Genomic DNA, 18,342 nt, shown 5'->3' with positions numbered 1-18,342 from the left:
CCAGAGGTGGCGGTACAGTGATATACAGTCAGGAGGGAGTGACCCTGGGAGTCCTCAATATTGACTCTGGACCCCATGAAATCTCATGGCATCAGGTCAAACATGGGCAAGGAAACCTTTTGCTCATTACCACCGACTGCCCTCCCTCAGCTAATGAATCAGTCCTCCTTCATGTTGAGCACCACTTGGAGGAAGCACTAAGGGTAGCAAGGGCGCAGAATGTAGACTGGGTGGGGGACTTCAATGTCCATCACCAAGAATGGCTTGGTAGCACCACGACTGACCGAGCAGACGGAGTCCTGAAGGACATAGCTGCCAGACTGGGCCTGCGGCAGGTGGTGAGCGAACCAACACTGAGGGAAAAACTCACTTGACCTCATCCTCACCAATCTACCTGCCGCAAATGCATCTGTCCATAATAGTATTGGTAGGAGTGACCACCGCACAGTCCTCGTGGAGACAACGTCCCGTCTTCGCACTGAGGACACCATCCAATGTGTTGTGTGGCACTACCACCGTGCTAAATAGGATAGATTCAGAACAGATCTAGCAACTCAAAACTGGGCATCCATGAGGCGCTGTGGGCCATCTGCAGCAGAAGAATTGTATTCCAGCACAATCTGTAACCTCATGGCCTGGCATATTCCTCACTCTACCATTACCAACAAGCCAGGGGATCAACCCTGGTTCAATGAGGCGTGTAGAAGAGCATGCCAGGAGCAGCACCAGGCGTACCTAAAAATGAGGTGCCAACCTGGTGAGGCTACAACTCAGGACGACATGCATGCTAAACAGCGGAAGCAACATGCTATAGACAGAGCTAAGCGATTCCACAACCAACGGATCAGATCAAAGCTCTGCAGTCCTGCCACATCCAGTCGTGAATCGTGGTGGTCAATGAACCAACTAACAGGAGGAGGAGGCTCTGCAAACATCCCCATCCTCAATGATGGCACAGTCCAGCACGTGAGTGCAAAAGACGAGGCTGAAGCGTTTACAACCATCTTCAGCCAGAAGTGCCGAGTGGATGATCCATCCCGGCCTCCTCCCGATATCCCCACCATCACAGAAGCCAGTCTTCAGCCAATTCGATTCACTCCACGTGATATCAAGAAACAGCTGAGTGCAATGGATACAGCAAAGGCTATGGGCCCTGACAACATCCCAGCTGTAGTACTGAAGACATGGGGTCCAGAACCAGCTGTGCCTCTAGCCAAGCTGTTCCAGTGCAGCTACAACACTGGCATCTACCCGACAATGTGGAAAATTGCCCAGGTATGTCCTGTCCACAAAAAGCAGGACAAATCCAATCCGGCCAATTACCGCCTATTCAGTCTACTCTCAATCATCAGCAAAGTGATGGAAGGTGTTGTCGACAGTGCTATCAAGCGGCACTTACTCACCAATAACCTGCTCGCCGATGCTCAGTTTGGGTTCTACCAGGACCACTCGGCTCCAGACCTCATTACAGCCTTGGTCCAAACATGGACAAAAGAGCGGAATTCCTAGAGGTGAGGTGAGAGTGACTGCCCTTGACATCAAGGCAGCATTTGACTGAGTGTGGCACCAAGGAGCCCTAGTAAAATTGAAGTCAATGGGAATCAGGGGGAAAACTCTCCAGTGGCTGGAGTTATACATAGAACAAAGGAAGATGGTAGTGGTTGTTGGAGGCCAAACATCTCAGCCCCAGGACATTGCTGCAGGAGTTCCTTAGGGCAGTGTCCTAGGCCCAACCATCTTCAGCTGCTTCATCAATGACTTTCCCTCCATCATAAGGTCAGAAATGGGGATGTTCGCTGATGTTTGCACAGTGATCAGTTCCATTCGCAACTCCTCAAATAATGAAGCTGTCTGAGCCCGCATGCAACAAGACCTGGACAACATCCAGGCTTGGGCTCATAAGTGGCAAGTAACATTCGTGCCAGGCAATGACCATCTCCAACAAGAGAGAATCTAACCACCTCCCCTTGACATTCAACGGCATTACCATCGCCAAATCCCCCACCATCAACATCCTGGGGGTCACCATTGACCAGAAACTTAACTGGACCAGCCACATAAATATTGTGGCTACAAGAGCAGGTCAGAGGCTGGGTATTCTGTGGCGAGTGACTCACCTCCTAACTCCCCAAAGCCTTTCCACTATCTACAAGGCACAAGTCAGGAGTGTGATGGAAAACTCTCCACTTGCCTGGATGAGTGCAGCTCCAACAACATTCAAGAAGCTGAACACCATCCAGGACAAAGCAGCCCACTTGATTGGCACCCCATCCACCACCCTAAACATTCACTCCCTTCACCACCGGCGCACAGTGGCTGCAGTGTGTACCATCCACAGGATGCACTGCAGCAACTTGCCAAGGCTTCTTCGACAGCACCTCCCACCTCGAAGGACAAGGGCAGCAGGCACATGGGAACAACACCACCTGCACGTTCCCCTCCAAGTCACATACCATCCCGACTTGGAAATATATCGCTGTTCCTTCATCGTCGCTGGGTCAAAATCCTGGAACTCCCTTCCTAACAGCACTGTGGGAGAACCTTCACCACACGGACTGCAGCGGTTCAAGAAGGCGGCTCACCACCACCTTCTCAAGGGCAATTAGGGATGGGCACTAAATGCCAGCCTCGACAGCGACGCCCGCATCCCATGAACGAATAATAAAAAAAATAAACCCAATAGGTAATTCAGGAGAAACCTCTTTACCCAGAGATTGGTTAGAATATGGAACTCGCTACCACAAGGAGTAGTTGAGGCGACTAGCATAGATTCATTTAAAGGGAAGCTAGATAAACACTTGAGGAAGCAAGGAATAGAAAGAGATGCTGTTAGGGTTAGGAATATAGGAACATAGGAACAGGAGTAGGCCATTCAGCCCCTCGTGACTGCTCCGCCATTTGATAAGATCATGGCTGATTTGTGATCTAACTCCATATACCCGCCTTTGGCCCATATCCCTTAATACCTTTGGTTGCCAAAAAGCTATCTATCTCACATTTAAATTTAGCAATTGAGCTAGTATCAATTGCCATTTGCAGAAGAGAGTTCCAAACTTCTACCACCCTTTGTGTGTAGAAATGTTTTCTAATCTCGCTCCTGGAAGGTTTGGCTCTAATTTTTAGACTGTGCCCCCAACTCCTAGAATCCCCAACCAGTGGAAATAGTTTCTCTCTCTCCACCCTATCTGTTCCACTTAATATCTTATAAACTTCGATCAGATCACCTCTTAACCTTCGAAACTCCAGAGAATACAACCCCAATTTGTGTAATCTCTCCTCGTAACTTAACCCTTGAAGTCCGGGTATCATTCTAGTAAACCTACACTGCACTCCCTCCAAGGCCAATATGTCCTTCCGAAGGTGCGGTGCCCAGAACTGCTCACAGACTCCAGGTGCGGTCTAACCAGGGTTTTGTATAGCTGCAGCATAACTTCTGCCCCCTTGTACTCTTGTCCTCTAGATATAAAGGCCAGCATTCCATTAGCCTTATTGATTATTTTCTGCACCTGTTCATGACACTTCAATGATCTATGTACCTGAACCCCTAAGTCCCTTTGAACATCCACTGTTTTTAACTTTTTACCATTTAGAAAGTACCCTGTTCTATCCTTTTTTGATCCAAAGTGGATGACCTCACATTTGTCTGCATTGAATTCCATTTGCCACACCTTCGCCCATTCACCTAATCTATCAATATCGCTTTGTAATTTCATGTTTTCATCTACACTACATGAAGTAGGGAGGGAGGAGGCTTGTGTGCAGCATAAGCACCGGCATGGACCTGTTAGGCTGAATGGCCTGTTTCTGTGCTGTACATTCTAGGTAATCTATGTAATTCTAAGTAAAGTCTATGGGGGATAAATTGGATCGGGCCTGTTATTGGGCGGGGGTAGCGTGCTCCGCTATTACCCCACGCCCAATGGCCCCTGCACAGGCAGCACGAGACTTTCATCAGGCCTGAGGACTTACCTGCAATCTGCGTTGGAAATCAGCATTGAATGAGGATTCCATGCAATTTGCACTTTCTACCAGCAGGGAGAGCTCCAATCTTTTAAACGCAGGCTGTCTCTTGAAAATCTCTTGAAGGTACCTGGTACCTGTTATTTGCTGAAAATAACAGGCTGCAGTCTGCTGTCTGAACGGAGATCAGCTATCGCAGATGCAAAACACAGATGCCGCTCCCGTCCCTATATTTACAAAACTAATGAGTTATGTTAAAACATTGAATAAAGGTTGCGCACGATTAAATCCCACAACCTCCAATCTGCATGCCAGATCTCAACAATCTGCCGATCTGAGTTGGTACCTGGCCTGCGAGAGTGCGTGCACCAAGGTTCTCTGCTAATGCACTAGAGGCCTTGATGCAAGAGGTGGACAGAAGGAGGGGCATCCTATATCTGCTGGGGGGGGTGGCAAGAGGCCCTCTAGACATATACCCAAAAGGCAGTGGGGGACGAAGTCAATGCCAAGTGCACAGCATCATGAACATGGATGCAGTGCACAATGAAGTTCAATGCTTTGACATGAGCGGTCAGGGTGAGTGAAGTCAACTGTCAAGTGGTGTCTCCTACCAACTGCACCATTAGCCGCATACACTGCTCCACGCACTACACCCCCATCACCCACATACCAACAAACTCTTTCATTCAGTACTCAACTCTTCCAACCAGATGCTTCCTCTCACCCTTACACATTAACACTGTTGCAAGCCGCCCACCCACAACTCACAGGCCACACCCACTGGCAGCTGTTCAACCATGACAGGCACATCACCCAGACACATGACCTGCTTTCTTGCATAAGAAGGTGGTACATATCAGGAAGCAGCAAGTGGCAATGGCATTTAGTCCCTTGAGCCTGTTCTGCCGTCATTGAGATCATGGATACCCTTAATACCCTTGGTTCACAGAAATCTATCAATCTCAGATTTAAAGTTACCAATTTGAGCTAGCACCAACTGCCATTTGCAGAAGAGCATTCCAAACTTCTCCCATCCTTTGCATGTGGAAGTATTTCCTAACTTCACTCCTGCACCTCCTGGCTTTAAATGTTAGGCTATGTCCCCGCGTCCTAGTACTCAAGTATAGGAGACCTCCAAAAACAGTTACAAATGTCTCAGCAGCCAGAAGCGATAATCCAGCCACTAACCTGTAAACCCTGCATTGTTCCTTTAAATAGCGCTGGTGGGGGTCCTCCAGGCCATCTAATACACATTCAGATGGTCGGGGTTAAGACTGTGTGTTGAGTTGAGCGTTCAGTGCGAAAATGGTGTCTATCACTTCAAATCAACGTTGCACACTGATCTGCGCCTGCGCTAACTCCTATACCAAGATGGCATCCGGCGTGTGTCACACTGGAAATGTGCATATGCAGCCAAGACACCACCCTGGCATTTCGGGAGGCCGCGTACCGCCGAAACAATGGGCGCTACATGGCCCAATATAGCGCCCTATGTAAAAGGTCGATTGCCTGCGAAGATTCCCTTGTGCCCATTCAAAATGGACATGCAAAGAAAAAAAAGAAAACCCTGAACAAATCTTGGGGAATTGTGAATGGTGTTAGTTTTAATGTTTTTGCATTAATCTAGGGCCTTTATAAGGGTCACACATGAAATAGGCATGGGCACCTCAGCTCATTAATTATAGAAGAGCAGGGAATTGCAGCACTGGAAGAAATTGACGCTGGGCTTCCACTCCCAATTCCACCTTCCCACTGTCTGAGTTGCACCCCTGCTCTCCCAGCGATCCTCATAGGATTCAGAAGCAGAATTCAGTATCAAAATAAACGTTAATCTTTACTGCATGTAGTATATGTGTTGGTTAAAATTGGTCACAATTTCATTATTTCTGTTACTAAGTGGAGCTAACAATAAATAATGTAGAACTGATTTTTTAAAATTTCAGGTTTGATGTATACTTTTATGCTTACTAAATATTTGGTGCACGATTAATGCAGCGGTCAGCTATGGATATCCTGAATTCAGGGAGATGTGTTTGTGGGGGAGTGGGAGAATGCTCTTTTTCTAAATTTGAACAATTACAGCAAAAATGAATTTGATGAATGAAACTGCTTGCTGAATATCTGTCAATTGAAAATTTCATGGAAGTCATATAATGATCTTTATTTAGAACCTAAGAACTTTTAAGAAAAGACTACTAAGCCCGACACACTATAGTCATTTACTAGGATGTGTGCAAGGGCAGTCCAAGGGAACTGATAGTGTGATTTTTCTCTGAATCCCTTTTTGTTTGATCTCAGTACAACCATCTCATTTTCTTATCCTTCTCCCCAGAAATGTATCTGGATATCTCTGCATCTATTTATTCTATTTGCCTCAATATTTAATTTCCCAATTTTTAATTTGCATCCTCTGGTCTTAGAGAACTTTGTCATAGTGTAAGGTTTGCCTGGATTTACATGAATGTGATTGATCAAAATTCATTTGTTATTTTATCACTCATGAAGAACAAACTAGCACTTGTACATTTTCAATGTTTTTTCACTTACAAATTTTCTCTTTCCCCCCACTAGATTTGAATAAAGCTGTTCACAATTTCAACAATAAAACATTTCATGGACTGCAACTGGTTGCTGAGCACTTGCCAAGAACACGGTGTTTCCGAGTTACTCAGTTCCCTGAGTCAATAGTACAGGATCATCTTGAACTGTATTTTGAACACTTGCTAACAGATGACAGCAGTGTGGAGGTTCATTTAGATAGAGCGACACAGTCTGCAATAGTGATCTTTCCAAACCCAGAAGGTAATTGTTCTCAGTATATATAGATGATTTGGACCTGGGCACAGGGAACACATCCTTGAAATTTGTTGATGACACAAAAGTAGGAGGTTTGGCAAACAGTGGGAAGGATTGTAAAAAAAAAATCAGTAAAACATGGACAGGTTAATGCAATGGGAACACAGGTGGCAGAAGCAATTTAAGGTGGATAAGTGTGAAGTAATGCCTTTTGGAAAATCAAGGAATGTGAGTATATACTTAATGGAAAGACACTAAAGGGTATGGATGAAAAGGGAGACCTAAAGACACAAATGTTTAATTACCTGAAAGTGCAAGTGCAAGTCAATCAAGCCATTAAAAACCAATGAAATTTTGGAATTTGTAAGTAGGGCATAGAGTACAAGAGTACAGAAATAATGCTTATTTTGTTTTTACAAAACATTGGTTAGACCACAGTTCATAGCATAATAGTAGGTACAGCACAGGGGGAGGCCATTTGGCCCATCGTGCCTGTGCCGGCTCTTTGAAAGAGCTATCCAATTAGTCCCATTCCCCTGCTCTTTCCCCATAGCCCTGTAATTTTTTTCCCTTTGAATATTTATCCAATTCCCTTTTGAAAGTTACTGTTGAATCTGCTTCCACCACCCTTTCAGGCAGTGCATTCCAGATCATTACAACTCGCTGCATAAAAAAATGGTTCCTCAAGTTCGACTTGTGTGCAGTTCTGGGCACCCCATTATAAAAAGGACATTAAAACCAGAGAGCGTGTACAGTGTTGATTCACCAGGGTGCTGTCTGGGATGATAAACTCTATTTATGAGGAGAGACCTGAAATACTGGGACTATTTCCATTGGAGCAAAGAAGGCTATTGGGAGATTTAATAGAGGTGAAATTATGAAGAGTTTTGATAGATAGCACAAGGTAAGACTATTTCCTTTGGTTGAAGAGTCATCAATTTAATGTTATCATTAAGAGGAGAGCGGTTAAAAGAATTTCTTTACACAAAGCATCGTTAGAACATGGAATGCTTTTCTCCAGGGACTACTAGAGACAGTGACCATTGCCATTAAGGGAAAATTGTCTAAATATTTGAACCAGAGGAGGATGCAAGGCTATGGGGGAAAGAGTGGATAGTGGGATTAGTTTTGAATTTCATTAGCAAAAAGGCAGCACACAGACACGATGGACCAAAATGGCCTCCTATCCTAAAAATTTCCATGGTTCTAATTGGCAATTATTTCTTATTTTGGTACTTCTGTATTCAGTTTGTTATTTTTTAAATGAAATAACTTTTGATTTTTTTTTAAATTCAGCTGTTGAGCGTATTCTATCAGAAACACATAGCATAAAAGGTCATACTTTAAAAATCTACCGCTATTATGAAGGTGAGAAATTAACGGAATTTACATTCGAGCAAGACAGAAAAGACTCTGAACCATCAAAGGAGGACAAAGAAGACCCTGAATCACTGGCTCAAAGGAGAGAAGATGAAACCAAACTTGCAAGCAGTTTTGTGACAGAAGAATGTCCGTTCAAAAACAAATATCATGTACTGATTTTGAAGAACCTGGAACTAAACAAAGAGTTTCCTAACGTTGAGTTGCATTTTGACATGTCACAAAATGTAGTGAAAGTTACAGGGACGGAAAGTAATATTTTAAAAGTTCAACTAAAACTGCTTACTAAAGTAAGCCAAATGACATACAAAATCATCAACTTATCAAAACATTTAAGAATATTTTTGACACAGTTAGGAAAGGAAGGTTTCCTTACACAAATGTTCTTGGATTCAGGAATTATTGCAGCATATTCATATGATGAAGTTGAAAATGGAGGAATTTTGTATGCAGCATCAGAAATCCACCAACAAAAAGCTGAAGAAAAACTGAAGATGACCTTTGCAGAAGTAACAATACCAATTCCAGAAAACTTTCACTTGGACAGTGCGAATGATTTCAATCTGTTCATAGAGGAAACCACAACATCTGTGAAAGTAAATCATTGGGAATTAAAAGATATAAAAGAGAAGTACTTACTGCAACACTACCTGGAATCAAAAGCTAATTCAGGCCAATCTGCCTGTGTCATCCTTGTTGGGTACAGGATCATTTCTGAAGAAGCAAAAAGATGCATTGAAAATTACATCAACGAAAACTGCATAGAAGAATTTTTTATTGAAGTTCCATCACTGGGTGCCTTTGAATATGTCCAGAGGTTTGTGAATTTTTCAGACTTACTCCAAGATGTGAGTATAGATTTTGTGAAGAATGAGCATTCATTGAGACTACAGATCAGAGTGAGTATGAAAAAGGCAACACAAACAGAAGATGTAATAACGGACATGGTGAAACAAATTAAAGTGGTAAAAAAACAACTGTGCCAACCTGGTGCTGTTCAGTTTTTTGCTAAAAATCAGGACTTTCTGAAGAAACTGGAGAACCCTTACCAATGTGTAATCTACATAGAAGATCAAGAAGGGCAACAAACAAATCTTCCTCTTTCAGAAAAACCAGAAACAGTATCAACAGCAATGTTTCTGAACAAGTTTAAAATATCGGTCATCAAACATAATTTAGTGATTCATGAGGCTGATGCAATTTTACACCTGACCAATGAAATGCTAGATTGTTCCAGTGGATTGTCAAAAACGCTTGTAGATGCTGGTGGTCCTGAGCTTCAAGAAAATATTAATAAACTCAAAAAAAATACACAGGTCATGAAAGAGGGTGCTGTGATTCCAACCATGCCTGGAAAATTACAATGCGTTATGATCTTTCATGTCATTTGGACAAAATCAGATAGACAAAGTACACAAGCAAATGCAATTCTTAAAAAGAGAATATCAACAGCTCTGACTGCTGCAAATTTTCAATCTATGACATCTATTGCTATTCCTGCATTTAGTCCACGAGAGCCTAAGTCCTCAATGCGGACTATGGTAAAGGCTATCAAGGAATATTGTGAGGAATTCATAAAATTTAATCCAGTCCTGACTGACATCAGACTTCTGAGTACTGATGATGCCTCTATTAAAGTGATGAAGAAAGCTGTTAAGGAGATAATAGAACCCAAAGCTAAACATTCAAAGACACCAGCTGTGATGGAGCTAGCCTTCAAAGGTGAGAAGAAAAACTCATCTGCCAACACAGGCTTGGAGCTACAGCAAGAAGCCAGCAAACAGTCTAGCATGTCTAAAATGCAGCCTGATAGCGCCATGCCTAAAATAGACCTAGACGACTCAGGTGACATGTTTACAACACCCGAGGGATTAAAGGTGTTTCTGGTGAAAGGAAATATTGGAGAACAAAAGGTAAAACAAATAATGAGCAATTTATGGCTATGTGTTATTGTTTTATAAAACTTTTGTGGGACTATGACAGTAATTTGCAATATGTGACCACTCTAATATATTATCCATAAATGAATTATGAAATCATATTAGGAATAATTTACTCAAATTACATGCATTTTTATATTCTAGTCATATACGGGTCAATTTTAACCTTCCGGCTGGTGGGAACGAGGTGGGCGGCCTTTAAAATGGAGCATTCTGCCATTCCTCCCTGTTCACACTGGTCACCATTTTAACTGCACACTGCTGTTAGGTGGATGAGATGCCTGCTAGAAGCAGGCGGCAGCCTCATGAATTAATGCAAATCGGGGTCCCATTGCATCAATGGCACCACAATTGCACATTAACCTGGGCCTGAGCAGGGAAGTCTCCGCGGCTTTCCTGCCAGGTGAAGGCAGGTCAGCAGCTATCGGGGGGACAATAAAGCCCTCCAAGGTAAGTGAAAAACTTTCCTTTATGGGAGTGCTCCTCTGGGTCCCGCAAGGAAAGTCACAGCCCATCCTGCCCCAGACCCGCCTCCCCCACACTTCCTTCCTGGGAGACCCTCCTGAAACCCTTCCCTGTGATGTACTTGTTTGCTAGTTAACATTCTTTTGGTGGCAGCTTGTGGCATCTGACCGCGTGAACTTGCTCTGCCACCCACCATCCTGTTGCCACTTTCCACCCATTTCAGGCAGATAGTTGACCAGTGGCATGCAGATGAGGCCTTGGATTTCAAATACCCCAGGCCTCAAACTTAGTCCAGCAAGTCCATTTTGCACTCATCCTGCCCCCTGCCCTGCCCATTCTTTGTGAACGACAGATGGATCATAATTTTCGATGTTCCAATTGCCTTGTATGATGGGCTGAATGTGATTTCTTGTTCCACAATTTTTTTATGTCACTGGCCTCCCCTTGTTTCCATTACAGAATATGGAAAATACAGATTGAGGATCATGCACAGGGATAAAAATGGCACTGTTGGATTCAGCTTGTGACTGTACTATCCTATTACATGTTCAATGAATAATCTTGGAGGAATTTATTGTTTTGATAGCTATAAGGGAATATAATGATAAAATGTAAGGGTTAGCAGCATGCAGTTCCTATATTCCGTAACTGGAATGTGATGGACAGTGGTAAGATTTGATCAATCTGGCTGAAGTGCTAAGTTATATAACATAGGTTTTGATGTATACTTTCTACAATATTTTTGAAACCGTGCAGTTTCTGTATTTTCCATTAAAATAAAATTACATTCTGTTTAACTATCTTTTTTAGTGTGATGTCATCGTGAACACAGTATCTACTGATCTGAATCTTTCACAAGGACCTGTATCTAAAGCTATTCTAAAACAGGCTGGGGATCAATTACAAACAAACACAGACAAAGCCAAAGGCACAACAACATTTAAAACTGGAGATGTTTTACCTGTTAGCACCTCAGATTGTGAGTTATATTGCTACGAAGTGTACAATGTAATTTGTTGTCACTGGAGCATGGATAAAGCTTCTGAAGCTGAAGAAGTAAGTTTATTTACTGGAATTATATTTTCTATCAATATAACTGTCTTAGTTGCTTTGATTTATGAAGTATTGTTTATAAATGTGAACTAACAAGTGTCTATACTGCAACTAGCTTGTAGACTGACTGATTTCTCCATCATTTGAATCTCTCTATTACTTTTTCTACTCTGACCTTTTTATTCAAAGGAAATGTATATATTTATGTTTGTGCTTGTGTCCTTAAATGTCATTGTTCCCTTGATTCACTTGATTTTAGCATCATATGGCTGAAAATATCTCTTCCTTATTTCATGAAATTCATCCATGGCTCTCCTTACCTTAATAACCCTCTAGAGATTTTCAACCTTCTGTCAAACAACATCAAATCTATCAACTCTAACTTTCCTCTAGTAAAGCCACCATTGCGGATTCCTTCATATTTATGGTCACCAGTGGCTCCGCTGCTCCTCTTTTACTGACTTTGCTATCATACCAAGATTTTGCTATCGTGAATGACCTGAAAAAAACGTGTTAATCAACCCACCTGAATCCCTGATTGGGTAGCTATCCTCAGTCTTTTTCCTCATCTCCAATCCTAACTCTTGCACTATAGCTGTTGCCTTACCCCTGGGTTTTTATGACTACTGTCTCCTGTCTGTCTTTTACATTAAAGCTTTGCAATAAATCATAGAAACATAGAAAATAGGAGCAGGAGTAGGCCATTCGGCCCTTCGAGCCTGCTCCGCAGTTCAATATGATCATGGCTGATCCTCTATCTCAATACCAAATTCCCGCTCTCTTCCCACACCCCTTGATGCCTTTTGTGTCTAGAAATCTATCTATCTCCATCTTAAATATATTCAGTGACTTGGCCTCCACAACCTTCTGTGATAGAGAATTCCACAGGTTCACCACCCTCTGAGTGAAGAAATTTCCCCTCATCTCAGTCCTAAATGCCCTACCCCGTATCCTGAGACTGTGACCCCTCGTTCTGGACCCCCCAGGCAGGGGAAACATCCTGCCTGCATCCAGTCTGTCTAGCCCTGTCAGAATTTTATACGTTTCAATGAGATCCCGTCTCATTCTTCTAAACTCTAGTGAATACAGGCCTAGTCAACCCAATCTCTCCTCATACGACAGTCCTGTCATCCCAGGAATCAGTCTGGTGAACCTTCGCTGCTCCCTCTATGGCAAGTATCTCCTTTCTTAGGTAAGGAGACCAAAACTGCACACAATACTCCAGGTGTGATCTCACCAAGGCCCCGTATAACTGCAGTAAGACATCCTTGCTACATCCATCACATTCTATAAACAGGATCCATCTTATTTGGCACAAAAGCACCAACTTTGAGAGGCCCGACCAGCAATTACAGCAGGTGCAGGTTGAATAGTCAGGTGGCTGATCTCACGAAACCAAATAGCAGGGCGCCTGATCGTCCATCAGCCAATTTTGGGCCAAAGATTAAGGCCATGCTGCCAGCATGCACATACTCAATTCAATATTTATCTAACCCATTAGACGATCCCACACTTAATTTCATGTTTTTGGCCATTGACCATTAAAACTGGGGCTTGATGTGTACTGGTTCAGTAGGATTCATAAAGATGGTGCTTTCGGTTGCAGGTGTTTTCAAATACATTTTGCTCCATGTATTAGTTGAGTTTGTTGGCCAGTAATGTGATAGGATCCTTCCAAACCACTTCTGGAAGATCCAACAGTATGACATACACATATGTATCAAGCAAGTGACAAGACAGGGGCAACAATTTCATCGCTTTTCCATCATCAGCTGGACAGGGTACACACCTTTTACTGTGGGCAGGTTCCCTCGAGTGTGAAGTGTCACACACTGTACCTGTGTGGGCACCCGAGCTCTTCATATCAACCCCTTGACCTTTTATCAATCGAAAGGATTTGTACTCAATTAGTTCAGATAGTATCTGACTACAGAAACATTATTATGCATGTCAATGGCAGTTAATCCAAGAAGCATTATTTGAAGAGGAAGAATCACTGGCTTTTAGGGTAGTAGGACTATCGTTTGCATCCGTGGCTATTAACCCCACTGAGAAACCCCTAACAGCAGAGCAGTACTTCAGCCTGGGAGTCTGAGCATCTGTTTGCTACTCTTCAACTGTCACTTTCACTGTCAAGAAAAATGTACCAAGTAGCTTTGACGCAATGAAAGAATGTATGCAAAAGGGCAATGGTTGTAGGCAATTTTTGAAATGGTAACTCTTGGGAGAGCACAGCAGTCAATTTTCAAAAGGCATTCGATAAGGTGCCACATAAGAGATTGTTGCACAAGACTAGGGCTCATGGAATTGGGGCTAATATATTAGCATGGATTGAGGATTGGTTAACGGACAGAAAACAGAGAGTAGGAATAAACGGGTCATTTTCGGGTTGGCAGGTTGTAACTAGTGGGATGCCACAGGGCTCGGTGCTTGGGCCTCAGCTATTTACAATCTATATTAATGACTTAGATGAAGGGACCAAGTGTAGTGTATCCAGGTTTGCTGACGATACAAAGCTAGGTGGAAAAGTAAGCTGTGAGGAGGACACAAAGAGCCTGCAAAGGGATAGCGAGAGGTTAAGTGAGTGGGCAAGAAGGTGGCAGACGGGGTATAATGTGGGGAAATGTGAAGTTATTCATTTGGTAGCCATGATGTGGAGATGCCGGTGATGGACTGGGGTTGACAATTGTAAACAATTTTACAACACCAAGTTATAGTCCAGCAATTTTATTTGAAATTCACAAGCTTTCGGAGGCTTCCTCCTTCCTCAGGTGAATGTTCACTAATATTCACACATGCATACTTTCAGACGCTTTGCTAGATAATGATCAGGATGGGAACCTGAGGAAGGAGGAAGCCTCCGAAAGCTTGTGAATTTCAAATAAAATTGCTGGACTATAACTTGGTGTTGTAAAATTGTTTACAATTCATTTGGTAGGAAGAATAGAAAAACGGAATACTTTTAAATGGTGAGAAATTATTAAATGTTGGTGTTCAAAGAGATTTGGGTGTCCTTGTGCATGAAACACAGAAAGTTAACATACAGGTACAGCAAGCAATTAGGAAGGCAAATGGTACGTTGGCCTTCATTGCAAGGGGGTTGGAGTACAGAGCTTTGGTGAGACCACACCTGGAGTACTGTGTACAGTTTTGGTCTCCTTATCTAAGGAAGGATATACTTGCTTTAGAGACAGTGGAATGAAGGTTCACTAGATTGATTCCTGGGTTGAGACGGTTGTCCTATGAGGAAAGATTAAGTAGAATGGGCCTATATTTTCGGGTTTAGAAGAATGAGAGGTGATCTAATCGAAACATATAAGATTCTAAGAGGGCTTGACAGGGTAGATGCTGCGAGGATGTTTCCCCTGGCTGGAGAGTCTAGAACTAGGGGACATAGTCTCAGAATATGGGGTTGACATTTAGGACTGAGATGAGGAGGAATTTCTTCACTTAGAGGGTCGTGAATATTTGGAATTCTCTACCCCAGAGGACTGTGGATGCTCAGTCATTGAGTATATTCAAGAATGAAATCAAGGGATATAGGAATTGGGCGGGAAAGTGGAGATGAGGTCAAAGATCAGACACGATCTTATTAATTGGCGGAGCAGGCTCGAGGGGCCAAATGGCCTACTGCTGCTCCTATTTCTTATGTTCAATCATAATGCATCTGTAATAATGATCCTTTAAATTTCACAAGCTAACAAACCTCTTAATTGGTCTAATTGTCAAAGTTCATTAATCCAATTATGTGGCATGCAGTATGTCTGTTAAATGACTGAACAAAAATCCCAATGAGCCCCTGCATGTGTGCGTTCACTTCTATATTGGCTCGGCATTTCTTTCTGTTTACACAGTCTGTTTTAATTTCAGAACGGAAGACATATTGGCCTCTAGTTCAGTGATAACTGACAATCTAAAACTATTGTTAATGAAAAGTAGTTTATGTACATTACTGCGATGATACTTTTGTCGAACAACATTCCTTGTAGCACATTCTAAAGTATTCTGTATCCTTATGTGTGTAACAATTAATGATACAAAAGCTTTTGCCAATATTTACTCACTGGATTACTGACATTAAGTTAAAAGCAACAGTATTTTTCTTTAATTCCCTTTGCTACATATTAACTGTCATGTTCTTTCATTGTATCTACATATTCAGTTACTGATATAGCAGTATCTTCATTAATCCTGTTGTTGCTATTCTACCTAAATTACCTGGATGCTACACCAACTGTAAATTTGTCAAATTTGCATTTGCCAAAAATAGTGAGAGCAGTAGAGACAGAGGATGATTGTATGGATGCAGATTCACTCGAGATGCTGCCTACTATGAGGAAATACAAATACGAAGAAAGACTTGAAAAAGCGGGGTTGCTTTTTTTTTACACGGGATTTGGGCATCTCTGTAAGGCTAGCATTTATTGCCCATCCCTAGTTGAGAGGGTGCTGGTGAGCCGTCTTCTTCAACCGCTGCAGTCTATGTGATGAAGGTGCTCCCACACTGCTGTTAGTTCGGGAGTTCTATGATTTTTAACGACCATAACCATCTTCGTTTGTGTCAGGTATGACTTCAGCCACTAAAGAGTTTTCCCCCTGATCCCCATTGATTTTAGTTTTACTAGGGCTCCTTGGCACCACACGGTCAGATGCTGCATTGATGCCAAGGGCAGTCACTCTCACCAGGCTCAAAGAAGGGGAGGATTGGGTACTTAATATTCCTAGCTACAAGGTATTCAGGAAAGATAGGTAAGGAAAGAAAGAAGGTGGTGGGGGGGGGGTGGCAGTATTGATCAAAGAAACTATTATAGCACTGGAAAGAGATGATGTAGTTAAAGAGTCAAAGACAGAATCTATTTGGTTAGAATTAAGGAACAAAGAGGAGCTATTATGCTACTGGGTATATACTATAGGCCACCAAATAGTGGCAAGGAGATAGAGGAGCAAATTTGCAGGCAAATTACAGAAAGATGCAAGAACTATAGAGTAGTGATAATGGGGGACTTCAATTATCCTAATATAGACTGGGACAGTAACAATGTAAAGGGCAAAGAGGGGGAGGAATTCCTGAAATGTGTACAAGACAACTTTCTTGATCAGTGTGTTTCCAGCCCAATGAGGAAGGAAGCAGTGCTGGATCTAGTTCTGGGGAATGAAGCGGGGCAAGTGGAGCATGTTTCAGTGGGGGAGCATTTGGGGAAGAGTGATCACAATATCATTAGCTTTAGAATAGTTATTGGAAAGGACAAGGAACAATCAAATGTGAAAATATACTGGTATGGATTGAGAATTGGTTAACAGACAGAAAATAGAGAGTAGGAATAAACAGGTCTTTTTCAGGTTGGCAGACCGTGACTAGTGGAGTACCACAGGGATCGGTGCTTGGCCCCAACTATTCACAATCTGTATCAGTGATTTGGATGAGTGGACCAAATGTAATATTTCCAAGTTTGCTGATGACACAAAACTGGGTGGGATTGTGAGTTGTGAGGAAGATGCAAAAAGACTTCAAGGGGATATAGACAGGCTAAGTGAGTGGGCAAGAACATGGCAGATGGAATATAATATGGAAAACTGTGAAGTTATCCACTTTGGTAGGAAAAGCAGAAATACAGAGTGTTTTTTAAATGGTAAGATATTGGAAAATGTTGATGCTCAAAGGGACCTGGGTGTCCTTGTACATGAGTCACTGAAAGCTAACATGCAGGTGCAGCAAGCAATTAGGAAGGGAAATGATATGTTGACCTTTATTACAAGAGAATTTGAGTACAGGAGTAAAGATGTCTTACTGCAATTATATAGGCCTTGGTGAGACCGCACCTGGAGTATTATGTACAATTTTGGTCTACTTACCTAAGATAGGATATACTTGCCATAGAGGGAGTGCAACAAATGTTCACCAGACTGATTCCTGGGATGGTGGGTTTGTTGTATGAAGAGAGATTGAGTAGACTAGGCCTGTATTCTCTAGCGTTTAAAAGAATGAGAGGTGATCTCATTGAAACATACAAAATTCTTACAGGGCTCGACAGTGTAGATGCAAGGAGGATGTTTCCCCTGGCTGGGGAATCTAGAACCAGGGGTCACAGTCTCAGAATAAAGGGTAGGCCATTTCGGACTGAGATGAGGAGAAATTTCTTCACTCAGAGGGTGGTGAATCTTTGGAATTCTCTACCCCAGAGGGCTGTGGAGACCCAGTCATTGAGTACATTCAAAACAGAGACCGCTAGATATCTAGATATTAAAGGCATCAAGGGATATGGGGATGGTGCAGGAAAATGGCGTTGAGGTAGAAGATCAGCCATGATCTTGTTGAATGGTGGAGCAGGCTGGAGGGGCTAGATGGCCTACTCCTGATCCTATTTCTTATGTTCTTATTATGTTCTTAACTGGAAGAGAGCTAATTTCAGTGAGTTAAAAAGGGATCTTGCCCAGGTGGATTGGAATCAAACATTGGTAGGCAAAACAATAATTCAACAATGGGTGGCCTTCAAGGAGGTTCCGGTATACAGAAGATACATTCCCACGAGGGGGAAAGGAAGGGCATCCAAAGCTAGAGCTCCCTGGATGACAAAAGATATAGAGATTAAAATGAAACAGAAAAAGGAGGCTTATGACAATGTAAGGTTCATAATATAGTAGAGAACCAAGCTGAATACAGAAAGTACAGAGGAGTTCCAAAAATGGAAATGAGAGGGGCAAAGCGAGAGTATGAGAACAGATTAGCAGCTAACATAAATGGGAACCT

At 42.6% G+C, this 18,342-nt stretch overlaps 1 protein-coding gene across 3 annotated transcripts in view; it reads left to right on the top strand.

The window, feature by feature from the left end:
- The window catches only part of LOC137344851 (protein mono-ADP-ribosyltransferase PARP14-like), a 106,222-nt gene that overhangs the window by 33,759 nt on the left and 54,121 nt on the right, over positions 1-18,342 (top strand). For all 3 annotated transcript variants that reach the window (XM_068008080.1, XM_068008060.1, XM_068008069.1), the window contains exons 5-7: positions 6,532-6,762; positions 8,053-10,049; positions 11,352-11,597. In XM_068008080.1, coding sequence (XP_067864181.1) covers positions 6,532-6,762; positions 8,053-10,049; positions 11,352-11,597 — 2,474 coding nt within the window. The remainder of the gene's footprint in view (positions 1-6,531; positions 6,763-8,052; positions 10,050-11,351; positions 11,598-18,342) is intronic.

This window comes from Heptranchias perlo, chromosome 2 (assembly GCF_035084215.1).
Source record: "Heptranchias perlo isolate sHepPer1 chromosome 2, sHepPer1.hap1, whole genome shotgun sequence".
Lineage (NCBI taxonomy): Eukaryota > Metazoa > Chordata > Chondrichthyes > Hexanchiformes > Hexanchidae > Heptranchias > Heptranchias perlo.
Note: the sequence above shows the minus strand (reverse complement) of the source record. Positions and strands in the feature narration are given on the sequence as shown.